Source organism: Magnolia sinica, chromosome 14 (assembly GCF_029962835.1).
Source record: "Magnolia sinica isolate HGM2019 chromosome 14, MsV1, whole genome shotgun sequence".
In the NCBI taxonomy this organism is placed as follows: Eukaryota; Viridiplantae; Streptophyta; class Magnoliopsida; order Magnoliales; family Magnoliaceae; genus Magnolia; species Magnolia sinica.
The window spans coordinates 74,054,789-74,075,888 of NC_080586.1; the positions used below are offsets into that span (position 1 = coordinate 74,054,789).

At 39.0% G+C, this 21,100-nt stretch overlaps 1 protein-coding gene and 1 long non-coding RNA gene across 2 annotated transcripts in view; one reads left to right on the forward strand and one right to left on the reverse strand.

Moving 5' to 3' along the window:
* LOC131226198 (uncharacterized) lies at nt 1–6,248 on the forward strand. Its single transcript, XR_009161674.1, has 3 exons — nt 1–872; nt 5,322–5,553; nt 5,790–6,248. It is a non-coding gene; the product is annotated as an uncharacterized LOC131226198 (long non-coding RNA).
* The window catches only part of LOC131226197 (protein DMR6-LIKE OXYGENASE 1-like), a 23,472-nt gene continuing 8,204 nt past the window's right edge, over nt 5,833–21,100 (reverse strand). Inside the window, exon 4 of the mRNA XM_058221955.1 lies at nt 5,833–5,991. Coding sequence (XP_058077938.1) covers nt 5,833–5,991 — 159 coding nt within the window. The remainder of the gene's footprint in view (nt 5,992–21,100) is intronic.

Genomic DNA, 21,100 nt, shown 5'->3' on the forward strand with positions numbered 1-21,100 from the left:
CAACGCAAGGTCTGTGGCCCACCCAAGCGGGTCAAAATCTTGAGTGGGTGCTGAACCCCTCAGTGTATGTGGTGCTGAACATGCTTTGGTTGAAAATGTTCAAACCGAGTGGTGGACCCACTTTTTATGTTGAACATAGTCCACTGTCTTTTGTTTTCAAGCCTTCTGTTCTTCTCATACATGTAGCCCTCCAGAAGCGGGTACCGGCCTGAATTTTGGCCTAGTTCTAGCACACGTATGACAGGATGGTGTGTGCTGTGATACCTCCCTTCTGTCTCTCACAGGTTACAACTGTGATGGTAGCAGAGTTCAACTTAGGCAGACATTGGATGAAACTGTTAGGCAGCTGTTTGATCGAATGCTAGATCGGGATTTGTTCTCTTGGAATGTTATGATCGATGGGCTTGCAAAATGTGGGCTGGTTGTTGATGCACGGACGTTGTTTGACGAAATGCCTGTGAGAGATATCGTGTCGTGGAATAGTATGATTTCTGGGTATGCTAGATGTGGGAGTGTGAGAGTGGCGAGGGAGCTGTTTGATGAGATGTCACTGAGGGATGCAATTGCGTGGAGTGCTATGATTGTTCCCTACATAAAGCATGGTGATATGGGAATTACTCATTGCTTGTTTGAGAAAATGCCTCATAAGATTTCGATCAGTTGGAACTCTATGATCAATGGGTATGCCAAGTGCTCATGCTTAAAGAGCTGATGCTGCAGAAGAACTTGACCTTGTGGAAGGCTTTATGCTTATGCTAAATGTGAGAGAATAGAAGATGCACGTGAATTGTTTGATGAAATGCAATTTCAGGATATTTTCTCTTCGAATATTATGATTGATGGATACGCAAGAGTTGGGTGCATGAGACCTAGTAAGTTGAAGATTTTCACTTGGAATATAACTATGGGTGTGGAATTTAAAAGCCATTCGTAGATTGGATTGTTTTATGTTCTTAGCATGAATTTAAAAATAACAATAGTTGGATTGTGGATTGAATGCAGTGGATATATGGCACCAGAATATATCATGCATGGGCAGTTTTCAACTAAATCAAATGCTTTTAGCTTTGGCGTTTTAGTTCTTTAGATTGTAGCTGGGCAAAGAAATACAGGTTTTCCTGAGTCTGGACCTGTGGACCTTTTTAAGCTATGTAAGTGTGATTTGACAATATAATTTTCTTTAGTGTGATTAGAGGTTTAGTAATCCCATAAGTATATGAACTACCTCTACATGTGCACAAATTTAAATGTGCAAATGTGTCATGTGCGGAACATCTAAGGTGTCAATTCAGCGGGCCCAAACCATGTAGATTTGCTGGCCAAAACATACGAAGGTCCAGCATTCATGTAACAAATAAATGGTGAAATCAAGAAGGTTTTAGCTACACGTTTTTTGTAGTGTTGCCCATTTGATGAGTAAACTAGCCTGTTTGGCGGGCCAGGGCATCTACATTGTAAGGTCCACCTAATGCACGATCCTTATATTCTAACTGTGCGCCATGTTGGGACATGTGGAGGCATGTTAGAAAGGTTATTATACTAGTATATTTCTATCTTTTAAATCATGGAACTTACCTTGTGCATGTTATTTCAAACTCTCATCTAAGTTTGGAGTTTAGAAAGTCACTATTGTCTGTTTTTTGGCTTGTTGTATGCAAATACTATGGAACTTCTATAAAATCGCGTCAGTATAAGCTTCAATATGTACTTCAGGTTTGAAATGTGTATTTATTGCATATCCGCACTAGGATTGTCAAATAACATTATATGTGTCTACAAGCATTCCTTCAGATATAAGGGAACTGTTGTGCTCGCACATGTCAGAGATTTCGCTTTACATGTGAATATTTTGTTGGAAATTTTTTATTTGTATGAAGTTAACTTAGACATGTTAGTTCAGTCATGGATTTCTCCTGTGCTTGTTACATTTTTAAGTTGGTGATAGTACATTCTGCTAAAAGAATCCATCTTTTGCAAGACAAAGGTGCTCTTCTCACCACGTTTGCTTGATTTGGGGCATTTGTCCATTGGTGTGAAGATGTCCTAGATCAAAAAATCGGTCAGGTCTATGCATACAGTTCTGTGCCAGTGCATTAATAATGGAAGATGTATCGCTGAAGAAAGGGTGGTGAAAGATATCTTCGAATGCGAGTGCGATTTTGTTAGCATTGAACCCATAGTATCGACACGTGGTGACTTCTCACTAGTCCACGTCAGCGAGCCAAAAATGGGTGTAAACAGTACCATATGCCATCATCTTTGCCATTAAATCCTCAATGTATGTAGCTTGTAAGGTCATCAAGGTCGCTCCTACAAGCATCACCTTCGCCTCATATACATGTATAACCATGTAGAGAACTCTATTGTCTCGTGAATCATACCAAGTTGCATAGTATGGCTACACCGAAGTATGTATAACCAGAACCAAAATCTAACCATTTGCACATACTTTCATATTGTTTTCATCTCAACAAATAGGTGATCTTCCTAATTAAAAATCCTATGTTACTATGTAGATTATTTTCATTTGATTATTTCCTGTGTATGGTAGATTGGACTTATTCGATTATTGTTATGAGTTGTAGATTGATTTCACTTGATTAATTGCTATGTATTATGGATTTAATTTATTTGATTATTGTTATGAGTTGTTGATTGATTTCATTTGATTATTGTTATGCACTATACCTTGAATTTAATTTATTACCGTTATAAGTTTAGATTGAATTTATTTCATTATCGTTACATGTTGTAGAATGGATTTAAGTTGTGGGTGATCTGCCTAGGGTCATTCTGGAAGGATGTTTATTTTGTGCCACACTTGTGAAATTTAGCATTTGTGAACATTCAATTCTTGGTCCATGTTCTAGGACGTGTGTTGTATATGAATATTCAATCCACGATACATGTTCTAGGATGTAAGTCATATTTTCTTTATGTAAGATTAAGTGAATATACACGAGTGCTCTGCCCGGACTTCCTAAAATGTTGTATGCATTGTGCCCTACCCTGGGAGATCCAAAATGGTTGTACACATGGTGCTCTGCCCTAGGTTCTCTTCCCTAAAATAGTATACATGGGTGGTCTGCCCTAACTCCCTAAAATGGGTGCACAAGTGCTCTGCCATGAAATAACCCAAAAAGGGTTGGAAGATTGATTTTATTTTAGTTTATTTCATTATTTTAATTATAATTGATGTTATGGAAATGTTGACAATAATTTATTGCTCCCCTATATTTGAGATTGTAGATGCATAAATATAATGTAGGTATACAAATTCGTAGGCCACGGTCTCCAATAGGTATTGGACTATTTAACATCAAGAGTCTATCATCCTATAATCACTTCGTATGTAAGTATAGGACTAATGTGGGTTGTGGACCTTGGTGTGAGGTCCATATCAGCCCATGATACTACAAACTACAACTCGAACCTTCATTATTTATTCTTTACTCATTTTATCGAGCTATATCTGATGCCAGCGTAGTGTTTTTAATTTTGGGAATGATGTGACCATACGAGCCGTCGTGCTCACACCCATTATTTTACAGGATTGGGGTATGAAGAGCAAGTTGGACAATATTGAAGAATTACCTTCTGTTATTTTAGGATTAGTTTGAATTGAAATTTATTTTGTAATTATGCTAGTGATGTGGACATCTGAGCATCATACTTGAGGAGGAGGGCTGGGGCAGTCTCCTTATGGCTAGACGACCATTACATGGGGTCTACTTGGCCCAATTCACATTCCTAGCCATGTTGAAGGCCCCATGTGCATGTTCGTGCATCTTTGAATACCCCCACATTGGGAAGATGCACGTGAGTTGCATATAGGAGCTTGATGGACACATCAGATTGTTGGATTGGGTGGACACAATGATTGGACCGTTAGATTATCATAGGACATCTTGATCGTGGACCCCATGGGCAATGAAATAGTTTAGTTGTTTAGATTGTTTACATGCTTCATTAATTTTTGTATACCTTATATTTGTGTTGAGATTAAGGAGTTATGAACAACTTTTAATTTATTTAGCGTCTTTATGTTGAGAATCTATTTGAGAGCGTCTTATTATAGAAGGTCTTTTCTAAGACTATAAAAGAGAAAGATGGGTATGTGAAACCCTAATGTTATTATTTTGCAAAGAAAAAAAATATATATAGCAGTGTTTTCTCTTCTTCATGTGATTTGAAGAATACTCCATGTAATTTGGAGCTTGGGTGTGGTGTGATTCCATTCCCCATTCAACGGAGGTACGAGGTTTCCATCTATCATCTTCCTTCTCTTCCTTTCTATCCAAAAGATGTATTTTTTCAAAAAAATTTCTCTCTTCTTCCCTTTCTATCCAAGACCATTCAAATCATCATTTTCTTCAACTTTCAATCATTCAACTTCAACTCCAACCGAAATCAACCATTGAGGACCAAAAAAATCCTAGCCAACGACCCACACATGCAAGCCCCTAGGCTGACCGTATGGACAACCGCTCAATCATTTGATTTCCCCTTGCTTCCCCCATCAAAACCCCTTGATTACTCATCCATAACCCTACCATAAATCCTCAATTTTCTATTTTTTCCGATTTCTAAAAACTTTAATTCCAAAATCCTCAATTCCCATAAACCTTAATTTTTCAAATTTCAGATTTTCACATTCCTAACCTTAATTATAAAACCGACAAATCTGTCCCTTGAGTGTGGAATGTGCATATGCTAAATTGAAAGTTCTATCCTTCCATCGAACCTAGTTTTATTGATTTATGTGATTTCTTAGCATGCGTGCATGTGCTTTAAGTTAAATCAGATTTTATTGTCTATTGTTTATTCTTGATTACTTGATAGGTTAGCATCTTTTGCTAATTGAATTACTTTATGGACTCTTTCATAATCTCCACGTCGTATGCTAGCATTAAATCTTGTGTCCTGCATCAACTAGTTTATTTTGAATTTCATTATAACAATGAGAATTAGTAAAAGTTGAGAATGGATTCATAAGCACTTTTATTTATGAATAATTTCAGTTGTTCCCTATAGGCTCTATTTGCCCATGAAATTGAATGGAAACTATATGATCACACGACTTCGGAAAATCATAACTAATTGTGAGATTTCTTGTATAGTGAAAGAATGAGACAGAGAGGTAAGCCTTGCATCTTTTATTACTTTTATTTTATTGAAGACAGATGTTCATCTTGTTGCCCATGTAGACATATGTATATACGTATATTGCCGCACCACATAATTTTTCTCTTTCTCCTGTTTCTCTTTGCATTGCTTGCATTAATTGTGTCGGTGTTTTTTTTCTCTATATTGTCATGCAGACATCTTTGTATCTTCTCCTCTTCTCCCACTCTAAAGCTGGCACATGAAGTGACTATGGGGGTCCACAACAAAACAAACAAACCCTTCCTCACAGCATGGGGCAGATTAAACATCATCTGTGACATTTTTGCGTGCTTCAAAAGCCACGTCCCTGACACCATCACATCAACACCCTTCAATTCATTTTAACACTTCACCAAGGCAAGAATACAAACAAACAGACGGCCATGGGTATGGATATGCTGCCACACATATTTTACACTAAATCAACTATATAACAAGAGTTGCTAAGCCCATGTTATTTCGGATCAATAGCTTATGCAAAAATAACTTCTACAAGCCCTTATATATAATGTTTGAGCACACATAATAATGAACATTATTTGCTTTTAAAATAGTAGTAAAAAGATATCATTATTTTTAATTTTAAAGCTTAAAAGATTCAAGCGGGCTTGCTTCCTTCTCAGATTCATGCACATAAGTGTTAAGGAACTTTTGGAATCGGAAGGGTCAGTAGAGCGGTGGGCTTTGCACATTGACCAGTGTTGGCGCAGGCTCCATGATGTTGTCCATGTCAGGATAGATGAAGGTCACAACAGTTGTTCTAGCGGCGGTGGACTTGGTAACGGCGCAGTGCTCGACGCTCTTCAACTGCCCATTACTGATAACCTAAATGACAAATTAAAGAAAAACATTGATATAATTCAATGAAACTATATTGTAGAAACAAACTACATTTTAAATGGGATAGCAATAGGTTGACAAAATTTAACTTCATATATAAATGCCTTCTAAATTAGTTTCCTCTTTGTTTCTTTGTCTGTTTGTTTGATGATGTCAGCAAACTCTAGTGTTTATTTTACGGGGGTTGTTTAGATTTGAGCAAAATTATGTCATGATAAGCAATTGGAACAACTGCATGCACATGTTCATAGTTTGTCAGCCCCATATGCACAGCAACCAGTGAACTTTTGTACAATTAGTCGCAAATATATAACTGTTCGACTACCATTAGGGGTCGTTTGGCACCATGGATTTGGGGGGTTTGAGGGGATTTCAAATCCCCTGGTATGTTTGGCACCGTAAAGTAACACAGGGGGTGGCAGCCCTTTTTTTAAGCAGCTGCTCACTCTCCTTGAATCATATATATCGTCTAAGTGGGAGTCACCTAATGAACGAGTTTGATGCTATATAAACATCACGGCGGGCTAGGAAGGTTTTAAGAGTGTCTATATCCCTATTATTTCCCATGGTTTGATACGACTCACTTGAGTTTTAAACCTGCCTTGTTTTTTCGCTCATGTATTGTAATGAGCTAACAAAATGGATGTACAGAGTGAATATAACACAGTATGTGTCTCTCGGAACTTAAGATTATAAGGAAGCGACAACCCTTTTAGTATATAAACCATACGATATTTTTCCATTTTCTCAAGATGGGGAGTTGACTAAGGCTTGTTTGGCAACATGGAATTGGAGTGATTTGTGGGGATTTGCTGTGGTTTTTTTTTTTTTTTTTTCCCTTCTTCTTTTGATAGCTAGGAATCAGGGGGATTTGAATTTGAGAAGAAATATTCAAATCCTCCAAACGATCTCTTTTTAAACTCCCACCTCAAAACTCAGTACAAATATACTCCATTCCGTATGGACTAAAATTCACTTGAATTTACATGAGTTCAAACGTAAGCTGCCGAACCAGCTACTTTCTCAAAATGTTGTGCCTCACACTACTGACCTCCCTGGTATGTTGACGTCATCAGGTTTTGTGAGCTCTACCGTGATGTATAAATTATATCCACACCATTCATTCATCTTGCAAGATTATTTAATGCATGTGACAAAAAATGAGGAAGATACAAAGCTCAAGTGCACCCACCATGGAATGTATTGGGGATTGAACACCTACCATTGAAAACTTCTTAGATCACAAAAGTTTTGAATGAAGCTGATATTTGATATCTTTGTTTTCCATTCATCCAGGTCTATATGACCTTATGAATAGATTAGATGGCAAGTAAACATCATGATGGGCCCAAAAATAATGTTTCAGCTTTATGTGGTGTAGTCTACTTAAGCTTTGGATCTGCATTATTTTTGGCCCATGACATAAAATGATCTCCCAAAATGGATGGATGGTGTACTATAACACATACAACTTGGTGGGTGTTACCCTAACCGTGCGAGGCCCGCCTTGATGTATTTTTTGTATGTCCACGCCGTCCATCTATTTTTCTCAATTTAAAACCTCAAGAAGATCCAAATCTCAGGTCAACGATACCTTTAGAAATGGTTATAAATAGCCATTAAAAACCTTTTGTGGGCCACAATATTTTTTGATCAAATTGATATTTACATTTTCACTTCATCCAAGTCTTCTTGACTTTAACAACAGGTTGGATGTTAAATACACATTATGAAAACCTTATGATGGGCCCTTTGGAATTTTTAATGGTGAGGCATTTAGTCCACCTAAGATTTGGATCTGCTTAATTTTTGGGATCATGTTTTAAAATAAGCTGGAGAAAATGGACGCAGTGGATATACAACACATCATTAAGGCGGGCCCCATCGTAAGGTTAACACCCACTAAGGTGTTATACGAGTTAATGGTGGCAATTAAATCCTATCATAGAAAAATACTAAGGCCCACTGTAATTCTTTTCTTGCCATCCAACCTAATCATTAGGTGATGTGGACCTAAATTAAAGGGCCACTATAATTCTTTTTTGCCATCCAATATGCTTAGGCCCTGAGAAGTTATCAAGGCTAGGTGTTCAATCCCTTCCATTTCTTATGGTATGGTTCACTTGAGATTTGAATTTGCCCCATGTTTAAAATTACCTTGCAACATGGATGGATCGTGTGGCTGTACCACATACATCATAATGGGGCCACAACGTTTTGAAACCTCAATGGAGAATGCGGTGCTAGAGGAGCACCACTTGAGCGGTGATCGCGGAACAATGGGTGTGGATTTCTTGTGGTGGAAAAAAAAAAAATGAGTTAGATCCAAGACTTAAGTGGGTCACACAACAAGAAAACAGTGGTGATGGAATGGCCACCATTAAAAACTTCCTAAAGCCCGCTATAACATTTATTTTCCATCCAAAACTTTTGTGCCCCTAGGAAGTTTTTAATGGTGGGATTCAATCACCACTGTTTCCTATGTTGTGGTCCACTTGAGATTTGAATCTGCCTCATTTTTGGGCTCGTTCCATAAAATGGTTTAGAAAAATGGATGGACAACGTGGATAAAACACATGCATTATGGTGGAGCCCACATAGCATTGTCCAATAGCTACTTGCTACTTACAGCATTGGCGGGCAATCCACATCCCAATCTGCATCCTTCCAGAACTAGCGATGTGGGTGGGACGTGATTGTAGGCCCCACCTTGATGTATGCACTATATATCCATGTGATAGTGTGGCCCTTGGAAGGTTTCATGGATGGGTGGTGGTGTGGCCTTAGAAAGGTTTCACCTGTGGGTGTCATTATCCCCCACTTTCCTAGGACGGAGTGAGAGGGAGGGAGCCTTGGGACTAAGGTGAGATCATGGGAGGAAGGGAAAGGGAGAGGGAGATAGGGTGGCAAGCTTGGTGCATTCAGGCGTTCAGGCATGAGAGAGGGAGCACAAGACAGCCTAGACGTGGTTTTTTTTTTTTTTTTTTTTTCCAATGGTAAAAATGTAAAACTATCTTTTAAAAAAATATAGCATTCCTATGTAAACGATATAAGACGGTAGGCATTTTTTTGGCAAACGACGGAAACCTTAGATGGGTTTTAAGAAAAAGTTTACAGAAAATCTTATTTTGAAATTCAACCAAAACATAGGTGTCTGTATAGCATTGTCTCTTTTATGTTTGGGAGAATTTTTCATGGAAAGTTCTACTTATATATATATATATATATATGCGCATCCACACCTTACACACCCACACACTCACACCACAATGGCTTTTCATCACAACGGGTACTTGAACCAATGACCTCATGTTAAAACTCTTGTGACTCTACCATTGAGGCATCAGTAAGGACCCAAGGTCCCACTTGCTCGAACCCATAATCTGGTGTTCATGGAAGGTCCCACTTATTGAATGGGTTGTAACTTAACAAACGCCCAATTGGCAAATGTTCGCACAAGTCATCTTTTTAGGACATGAACTCACCTTCGGTGGTGACCCCTCTGGGTTACCGGTCGGTGTTGATAAAGCTCTTTGGGCCTGTCATGATGTATGTATCTTATCATGCGGTTCATTCATTATGCCAGCTCATTTTATGGCATAAGCTCAAAAATTAGGCAGATCTAAATCTCAGGTGGACCACACCATAGGAAGCGGTGGTGATTGAATACTTACCGTTGTAAACTTCCCAGTGCCTACTGTAATGTTTATTTACCATCCAACCTGTTGATTAGTTCACACAGACCTGGGTGAAGGGAAAACACAAATATTATCTTTTCATATTAGCATTAATTAGAGCACTTAAACTAAAGAGTTTTAAAATTTTATTTATCTCTTCACAACACTCACTTGTATGTTAAGAGTAGTAATTTTGCTTCGCATATGAAGCACGTGCATAGATATTTATGGCATAGGCTCTATAAATAGGGATTTAGCCATTAGCTTACGGCATGAAGTGAGAGTGTGGGTCCAGTAGAGTTTGAGTGTGGGCCCACCCTTAGAATCATAACAATAGTTGATGTGTGCATGGTGCATGTGTGAATAAATCAAGACTCGATTTTAGAAACTGTGTACATTGAGTGTATACGTCAGGTGTTGACTGCATAAGGTTTGGCCCACTATTTCAAATCAAGTAGGTGATCTTAATTTGAAGTTTAAAATTTTTGAGTTAATTGTTATATTATTTTATTACAAAATTTAATAGTAATATTGCTTAAATTAATTATTAATGTAGTTGATCTTTTTATTTAAAATTTATTTAATTATTTAGCTTAATTATTAAAATTTTGAAATGTAACTTGAAACAATTGTTGAATTAAATCGGTTTGGTTTATAGTAAAATTTTATTTTAATATTCAAATTATATATATATATATATATATATATATATATATATATATATATATATATATATATTAATATTATTAAATTATTCACGGCCCTTACAACCTTCATTGATGATAATATGTTTGATCATGCTTCTTGGACGTAAATATTAGCCATTAAAACTTTACTTTTTAATGCTCCATATCCATCTCCATACACAAGCATCTCTTTAGCAAATGTTTCTTCAGATGGCCCCTGTAGCCTAGAATTTGGATTCAAATGATAAATAAATCCTTAAATTATAAAAATACTTTATATAAATTTATTAAATTTTAATTTAATATTAGAATTATATATATATATATATATATATGTTAAGTTTATGTGATAATTAAAATAAATTTTAAAATTTAGAATTTAGTGAATAAAAATAATAAATATTTTTATGCTAATATTTAATATTATTTAAGTAAAAATATTTTGATTTTAATTAAAGTTAGAATTTAAAATAAAATTTCTTATTTATTATTAAATCTCAGTAATTCTTAAAAATAATATTTTATTTAAATATATTAATCATTAAAGTTTCAATGAAATTATATCTAAAATTATTAATTAGAAATAAAAATTTATAGTTGATATTTTTAATTGCGAAACAATAATTTATTTTACATGCATGTATAACATTCATTAAGCATCAATATTAATATGTTGGATATAACGTAAACAAGTAGGGCGATCATGTCCCTTGGGTGCAAGACCCTAAAGCCAATAAGTAGGGCGATTGTGTCATTTAGGTGAAAGACCCTATAATCCATTGGATCCTTTAGAGTCTCCTTTATGTACGACGTATGAGTACAATTGTATGCGCGGACATACGTTGAAGGTACAACTGGAGCAATAGTCTGACCAGCTAACGTATAAACGGGTCTCTCACCACGAGGTACCCGTGCGTGAGCATTAATGCAACTTGGTCATCCACTTTGGTACGGTGTTGTAAGAGATGATATATATAATTTATGAGAATTCACGAAAATTATCACATGCATAACATTTTTACAATTATATTACTTAAATTCATGCTTTCTTATTATCCATATTCTTTTTTTCTCTCTTGTTTATAAAAAATTTGATATAATCTGAACATTTTAAATTTTGAGTAAGAAATAACCCTACTGGGCTGTTATGTTCACCCTACTATAAAAAAATGCACAAGTGCAGAGCTGGAATCCTACGAGCAGGCGGGCCTCTACTATTAGTTTTTTATTTTTTTAGAAAGTTAGGTCTAGTTTATATTTCAATTTAGTTTTTATTATTTAGGTTTAATTTAAATTTCAAATTTCGATGTATAAAATAAAACTATCAAGAGAGTAAAATTTAATAAACATTATATTATTTCAGCAGTATTTTTCTTTTAGATGACTCTGAATGTATATTAAATTTGATGGAATTATGTGAATTGTAATGAACAACAATATATTAAAACTCATGAACTTGGAATTCGGGTCCCGAATACCTTATATAAGTACCCGAATGTTGGGGTGTGACAAATAGGTCACACAGACCTAGATGAAGGGAAAACACAAATACTATCTTGATCCAATTACACGTAGACCGTTAGAATCTAACCTAATTACACCCTCGAATCAGGAAAAATTTCCGACACATGTTAGTGTACTTGTGACCCTGATCGAGTATCGGTGACCGTTGAACTGAAACTGATCCTCCATGGTCGATCCATAAATCCGATCGGACCGAAAACTTAGCCTGACCTAGATCCAATGTCAGGGAACTTCTCCCGGACCGTATGCAAAAAAGGGGCCTCCAGATGTGCTCCGTTGGACCGAAACGGCCACCGTTTGGCTATAACCTAAGTATACCATGGCCCTGGGGCCATTCCCATAAGTCCCGGGCCTATATAAGGGCCTTAAACCCTCTCTCTCCCTTCACATACGAATTTGCAACCCTAGGAGAGAGAAGAGAGCAAAGAGAGAATGAAAGAGAGAGAAAGTGAGAGAGAAAGTGGGAGAGAGTTCCTGGGATTCGATCCCATCGCTCCATGTGCATAACCACCCTGTCTGTATCGCTATTCCGGCGATTCCGACTCCATTCTTAGGTAAGAAATCCTAACCCTAATCTGTTTTAGGGATTCAAGTAGAGTAAATGGTGGAGTAGCTAACCTATTTCATGTTATAGGTTGTCATTGTGCCGTAGGCGAGGACGAAGTGTTTAAACTGAGTTCGTTATGAGTCTACCGGCGAAAGGTGCAGACTATAAACGTTTAGATTATGGTTCTCAAGGCTTTCGATGTCAGTAATGGTTTATGACTGACTTGATTGCTGTCACATGTGCTTAAATATGATGTTTTTCATATATTACATATAGATATAAACTATGTTGAGTATAATGCATTTTATGTGTTTGTTGAAATGTCTGAACGACTATGAAAATATGATTTCTGCTTTTCATGCTTGTAAATTGAGAATATATGATCGTTGTATGAGTGACAGCTCCTTTGTGAAAGGATTTGCCCTAATGTCTGTTGGAACTAGTATATTACACGTATGTGTAATATGTAGTTTTAAGTGTTTGACAAAATGCTTGTATGAGTAATTGGTTGATGCTTTGTATTTACGAGGGTTGTTGAGATGGCATTCTCAACTACCTTAGCTACATGTATACTTTTCTTCATGTAGCTTTAATTTCAAGTGCTTGTTTGTGTAGCAAATGTATATGTAGAATATCATGTTATATGTGTTGAATAATATGCTCAAATGATATGTACATTGGAATTGGTTGTTAAATGTCGTATGACTATCATGTATGCTTACTTCTAGCATTTGACTGTGATCGGGACTACGACGTATTCCAGACAATCGGTAACAATTCCTTTTTGAGTGATCGAGTTAGTCTCATCACATTTGATGCGTTCGGGGAATCCAAGTCGTACGATGGTTGTCGACAGTGGTTAGCACTCCATGTCAATTAATTCAGTGTACGCTCGTACCAATCAAACTTATAAAGTAACTCGATTTGCCCACTGTGTGTTTAGCATGTATGAACACTACTACTTGAACCTAAGGTACCCCTTATCAATGTAAAGACTTGTCTCAACTATGGTACCATGATCCGCTAAGACTCATGAGTCGGGCATGGTGGTATGGGACACCGTGGTCGAGCTGTCGGCCTACGCTGGGGCGACGAGCCTCCCCGTAGTGACTAGTGAGCAACCCAAACTCGTGAGCCAAATACGGTGGTATGAGATACTGTATTCGAGCTATCGGCCTACACTGGGGCAGCGTGGCTGTGGTCCCCAGTCAGGTTGATGACGAGCCTTTGAAAATAGACTGCCAGTTGGTAGGGCGTTGGTGGAGTAACCTCGAGTATGAAAGAGGCCTACCCCGGCACAGCCTGGCTGTGGTCCCCAGTCGAGTAGGTGATGAGCCTTCAAAAATAGACTTCCAGTTGGTAGGGCGTTGGTGGTAGTGACCTGAACTTGCTTATCGTATGTGATTAACTAGGATTGACGACCCTAGATGGATCATTGTTTGGGTAAATGATACAAGGGAGGTACCTTAGCTTCTCAATCCTGCTATATGAATATATCTAATTACGAACTTGGCTAACACGACCATGCATCTCATTGCACGGTGTTTTGGCGATGAAGTGTACAGAGGAAGGGGTGCATACCGCGATCGTGAGATGATGTCGCTGAGGGAGTGTAGGCGAGGGCATGCATCATTATGGCATATCATTCCTGCATTAACAAGAATACTTAGGACTTGATTGTTGTACTGCTTTATCATTACTGCTTGACTGAATTGATAACATGTTAACCTTTGCCTTATAGCTCCACTGAGTTGATCACTCGCTCTCATGTTCTGGGAATATGTTTTAAAACATCAACCAGACCCTGTTATAGTTGCAGATGATGTTGAGGCTTGCGAGATGGAGCCTACCTTCTACGACAAGGAGAAGGAGTTCTCCTACATGCAACTCTCTAACGGGTCTATATAGACCTGGAGTTGCGAATCGGGGCTAGAGGGATATGGATAGATGACATTACACTTTATCATTTTTTATAGCTTTTGGAGTTACACTTGTATTTATTAACTTGGAGACGATCATACTCTGAAGACTTGCAATCACTTATATGCTTTATATATATATAGTGTTCCGCTTGCGTAATCTAATTGTCTCTAAAGTATGATATGCTGATTTAGTGTAATCTCACTTATGTTTAAATGCACTAATATGGACAACATTCGATCATCATTATCTATGTTGCATAAGTGATGTACTGGAACTCGAGGGCTGAGCTTCTGCTCGACCCCCGATTTTCAAGGCGTTACAAGTTGGTATCAGAGCGTGATTTGGATTAAACTGGACCTAGGTTATGGTCACATGATGCCCACTGACATACTTTGACTTAGGAGGGTGCAATAAAACGTAAAAATGGTTATAGGATTTTCAGTTTCGTCGATCATTGGATTCGACCGAAACTGACCATCGTAGTTCACCCTGTAGGCACCTTTGATCATGTGAAACGATCCTAATCTTCCTCTAGTCAGTCAATTGACAAGTATGGGCGTCAATTCAGTCAACCCCACGCGCAAAACATGTCAAAGTTGTGAATACTCGCAAGATGAGGCTTAAAGGTGTCTCGAACGAGTGCGGGGGGCTATACACCAACCTTCGATGGGATTCGAGGTGGGTCCCATGCTTTTTCAGCACCCCAAGGGGGGGTGGTGGACACCGCCCCCATGCAGAGCCACCGCCAGCCAGACAGACCCCGAGCGGAGCCTCCGCCAGATCGGTGAGGCCCCGCCCGGACATACAGCGCCCGGGCGGATCCTCCGCCCGCCAGGCCGGGCCCCGCCAACCAACTGACTGTGGGGTCCTCCACACACGTGTAGGACCCCTCTCCTCCCTTTGAAAACCCATTTTAGGGTGTTTTTGCAAAATCTCAACCCCCTCCACTCCATTTTCTCTCCCAAACCCCTTAAATCTTTCTTCCTCTCTAACCCATTGCACTAAACCCATCTTCAAGATTCAAATCTTCTTCTTTCATCATCACTACCTCCCTATTTCTCTTTCCAAGTGATTCAAACCCCACTAACTTTTTCAATCTCTCTCAAATCTTCTTCCATATCTTCCAAACGCCACCTTTTCCTTCATTTTTCACACCATATCCCTCTTTTCTTCCCATTTGAGTACACAAACCCACTTGTGTGTATCAAAACTCCAAGACCCACCAACCCATCCTATTCTCAATCGTCATCTTCTTCATCGCTGCGCTCTTGTCTCTCATGACGAGGAAAAGAGCGGCCCCGGATGAGGCCGGGTCAAACCGACCACGTCGTCCTACGAGGAGGGCGGACGCCGAAGCAAGTACTAGTGTCGAGCAAGAACAGAGGTCCAAGCGGGACCTCGATCCTTGGATTCTGTTGGAGAGATCCCTACTACCGAACATCGAACTCGGTAAGTTCCGCAAACACTGTGCGCACTTTTTATGCCCTCATTCGGAATCCGATATATAAGCCCCTCCAGTTTACTATTCCTCTGGGTAGGCGGGAGGTAACGATTGATGTGGATGATATTGCTCATGTCATGGGTGTTGAGAAGGGATCGGTGCATGCTAGCGAGAGAAATTACGCTAGTAAGCAGGAGAAGAGACTCCGTACGCGGTTCCTCTGTGGCCAGCTCGAGCTTGTAACGCCCTGAAAATCGAGGGTCGAGCAGAAGCTCAGCTCTTGAGTTCCAGTACATCACTTATGCAACATAGATAATGATGATTGAACGTTGTCCATATTAGTGCATTAAAACATGAGTGAGATTACACTAAATTAGCATATCATACTCCAGAGACAATTAGATTACACAAGCGGAAGACTATAATATATATAAAGCATATAAGTGATTGTAAGTCTTCAGAGTATGATCATCTCCAGGTTAATAAATACAAGTGTAACTCCAAAAGATACAAAAAAATGATAAAGTGTAATGTCATCTATCCATATCCCTGTAGCCCCAATTCGCAACTCCAGGTCTACATAGACCCGCCAGAGAGTTGCATATAGGAAAACTCCTCCTCGTCGTTGTAGAAGGTAGGCTCCATCTCACAAGCCTCAACATCATTTGCAACTACAACAGGGTCTGGTTGGTGTTTTAAAACACCATCCCAAAACGTGGAAGTGAGTGATCAACTTAGTGGAGCTATAAGGCAATGGTTAACATGTTATCAATTCAGTCAAGCAGTAATGATAAAGCAATACAATAATCAAGTGCTAAGTATTCTTGTTAATGTAGGAATGATATGCCATAATGATGCATGCCCTCACCTATACTCCCTCAGCGATATCATCTCATGATCGCGACATGCACCCCTTCCTCTGTGTACTTCCTCGCCAAAGTACCGTGCAATACGATGCATGGTCGTGTTAGCCAAGTTCTTAATTAGACATATTCATACAGTAGGATTGGGAAGCTAAGGTACCTCCCTTGTATCATTTGCCCAAACAATGATCCATCTAGGGTCGTCAATCCTACTTAATCACATACGATAGGCAAGTTCAGGTCACTACCACCAACGCCCTACCAATTGGCAATCTATTTTCGAAGGATCATCACCAACCCGACTGGGGACCACAGCCAGGCTGTGCCGGGGTAAGCCTATTTCATACTCGAGGTCACTCCACCAACGCTCTACCAACTGGTAGTTTATTTTCAAAGGCTTGTCACCAACCCGACTGGGTACCACAGCCAAGCTGCGCCGGGGTAGGCCTATTTTATACTCAAGGTCACTCCACCAACGCCCTACCAACTGGCAATGTATTTTCGAAGGTTCATCACCAACTCGACTAGGGACCACAGCCAGGCTGCGCTAGTGTAGGTTGACAGCTCGAATACAGTGTCCCATACTACTGTATTCAGCTCACGAGTTTGAGTTACTCACTAGTCACTACGGGGAGGCTCGTCGCCCCAGCTTAGGCCGACAGCTCGACCACGGTGTCTCATACTACCATGCCCAGCTCATGAGTCTTAACGGATCGTGGTACCATAGTTGAGACAGGTCTTTACATTGGTAAGGGGTACCTTAGGTTTAAGCAGTCGTGTTCATACATGGTAAACACACAGTGGGTAAATCGGGTTACTTAACAAGTTCGATTGGTACGAGCGTACGCTGAATTAATCGACATGGAGCGTTAACCACAATCAACAATCATCGTACGACTCGGATTCCCCGAACGCATCAAATGTGATGAGACTAGCTCGGCCACTTAAACAAGAATTGTTACCAATTTCTTGGATTACGTCGTAGTCCCGATCACAGTCAAATGCTAGAAGTAAGCATACATGATAGTCATACGGCATTTAACAACCAATTCCAACGTATATATCATTTGAGCATATTATTCAACACATATAACATGATATTCTCAATATACATTTGCTACACAAACATGCACTTGAAATTAAAGCTACATGAAGAAAAGTATACATATAGCTAAGATAGTTGAGAATGCTATCTCAACAACCCTCGTAAATACAAAGCATCAACCAATTACTCATACAAGCATTTTGTCAAATACTTAGACTACATATTACACATACATGTAATATACTAGTTCCAACAGACATTAGGGCAAATCCTTTCACAAAGGAGCTGCCACTCATACGACGATCATATATTATCAATTTACAAGCATGACAAGCACAAATTATATTTACATAGTTGTTCAGACATTTCAACAAACATATAGAATACATTATACTCAACATAATTTATATCTATATGTAATATATGGAAAACATTGTATCTAAGCAATGTGACAGCAATCAAGTCAGTCATAAACCATTATTGACTTTGAAAGCCTTAAGAACCATAACCTAAACGTTTATAGTTCGCACCTTTCACTGGTAGACTCGTAACGAACTCAGTTTCAACACTAAGTCATTGCCTACGGCACAACGATAACCTATAACATGAAATAGGTTAGCTACTCCATTTACTCTACTTGAATTCCTAAAACAGATTAGGGTTAGGATTTCTTACCTAAGAATGGAGTCGGAATCGCCAGAATAGCGATATAAACAGGATGATTATGCACGTGGAGCGATAGGATCGAATCCCAGGAACTCTCTCCCACTTTCTCTCTCTTTCCTTCTCTCTTTGCTCTCTTCTCTCTCCTAGGATTGCAAATTCGTATGTGAAGGGAGAGAGAGGGTTTAAGGCCCTTATATAGGCCCAGAACTTATGGGAATGGCCCCAGGGCCATGGTATACTTAGGTTATAGCCAAACAGTGGCTGTTTCAGTCCAACAGAGCACATCTGGAGGCCTCTTTTTTGTATACAGTCCAGGAAAAGTTCCTTGACATTGGATCTAAGTCAGGCAAAGTTTTCGGTTCGATCGGATTTACGAATCGACCGCGGAGGACCAGTTTCAGTTCAACGGTCACCATTACTCGATCAGGGCCACGAGTACACTGGCATGTGTTGAAAATTTTTCCTGATCCGAGGGTGTACTTGGGTCAGAATTTGACAGTCTGAAACCTCAAATTTGGCCTACAAGAGAACGGCTCAATTCACTTAAGTTTCAGTTCATTTCCTAAAGATATTCGCGTTTCTCACACACTTCGCTCTGGGCTCAAGTTGTGCGTTTTTGGACACTATTAGGACATGATTTCTGAGATGGTGCTCAAGTCCAACAAGGCAGTTATAACCGCATAGTTTCGCGGTCATCGGACTTTCAACGCACGGTTTAAGTCTGATACAGAGTTTCAATGCGCTCCCGAGAGCAACTGGGTTTTGAGATGGATCCTAGGTTTTTAGGTAGTGTAGCGTTAGCGATTCTAATTGTTTTGGGTCTTGTAGTTCATATTGAAAGCAGTTCAATCTAATTCCATTGGTTATTTAGTTTAGCATTTAATAACTTTCATCTAATTTCTAAAGGATTCGGTCCTTAGTAATTTCTGCCTGAGGTGGTACTCGGGTCTTTGTACGGATTTTTTCGAGACGTTACAATCTACCCCCCCTTAAAGAACAATTTCATCCCCAAAATTGCATAAGGATAATAAGTAAAGGTTTTACTATTTCATTTGCTTAATTTTATTGGTTTCGGGTTTATATAAATGTTAGGCTATATAATACTACATCAACTTAGCTCATGTTGTTCTACCCCCCTTAAAAGTTTATACCTTTGAGGTTTGAAAATAAATGTCCAAATCTTTATTATCGTGCTAAGTGTTTGATGATAAAGTTTACCTAAGGGTGGTATAATTTACTCTTTATGATAGAGCTAATACAGAAAGACAGTTGTGGTAGGCTCAAATCTGATACGTCGATTGTCTGCCTGACCAGGGCAAACAACCTGTGGTATCCCTTTCCAATCCTGATGGATCCTAGTCTTTTGCTCAGTCAAAGCAGTGAGTCCTTTGGTAATCACCCGGGATTGAGAATTGAGTTAAGCCGCGAATGCCTCGTAGGGATATGGCTCTGAAATTTTGAAACCTGATCATCCTAAGTATTTAAGGAGTATTATAATTCATTATGAGGTTCAAGCCTCATGTGTATAAGGTTGTCCTTTAGATCTTGTTCAACGAGAGTTCTTGTTTACCCTAAGTTTAACTTGGTAGACAATAAGTTCTTCCATGGTGCTCATAGTCAAGGAACTATACTAGAAGGGTTTTCAATCTCCTAAAATTATATTTGTATGTCACCGTTTCAATCATATAGCTAGGGGGTTATGGGCAGTTTGGACTTTGGTTACATTAACTTCGGGAGGGAAGGAAGAGTCAAGAGTTCTAAAATATCTCAGAGGTTTGGGATGTTGGCAACATAAGACCGAGGGCAAGGAAAGAAGAGGAAAACCTCCTTAACGCGGTATGAACCTTGACTTTACAAGGTAATAAGAAACTTATAATATTTACTGTAGTCCGCCTCTAACATGAGCTTACGGAGTATTAAACTATGAAACTCAATCCTACCCGAGAGTCCTAATTTAATTGTATAAAAACAACTATATATATATATATATCTTTACATATAATCAAATTTAATCACAGGACAATTCCTAGTATGATTATGAATAATTCCTAAATAGGCACCACATACTAAACTTTAATATGAAAAGATATGACCAATTTATTGGCAACTCGAAGTTGTAGAAATTTTTCCGTTTCGACCCTTCTATTATTTATAACATATTTGCCACCTCTAGTTACCATATTATTTTTATAATCTTTATAGTAATCCATTGTTAGGCCTATTCTTTCATATGAATTGGTTTAATAGACCTAATGCCTACTAATAGGAATGCAGGTATACCTTGAATGTGGGCAGTGACCTCAAAGGTCAAAGGCGCTGCAATTGCTGACTCAGGTGTTTCAGCTGTAAGTGCATGCACACGGGCTTGTTGAGGATGATTTGGTTGCACTGCCATAGATCATTCAGGCGGCCTATCCCGAGGTATAGGTGGTTGGTAAAATGGCTGCGTGGTGCATATCGTAGAGGTGAAGTCATTATACCACGTGGTGGCTGACGGTCGATCTTCTGAGGTGGCGTGAGACCGTTGTCTTTCATCTTGGTAAAACAGAAGGGGTCAGTGTATCCCCCGTTGTTGCAATATGTACACCAACGGCCAGCTCGTCTCTGCTGGGTCGACGGAGCCATGGGCCTGGGAGCGAGTCTACATGTGGCCTCTTACTTAGGACTGACCAGTGCTGTAATTCGGGACGAGGTCTCGGGCTCATTGGTATACGTGTCTGAG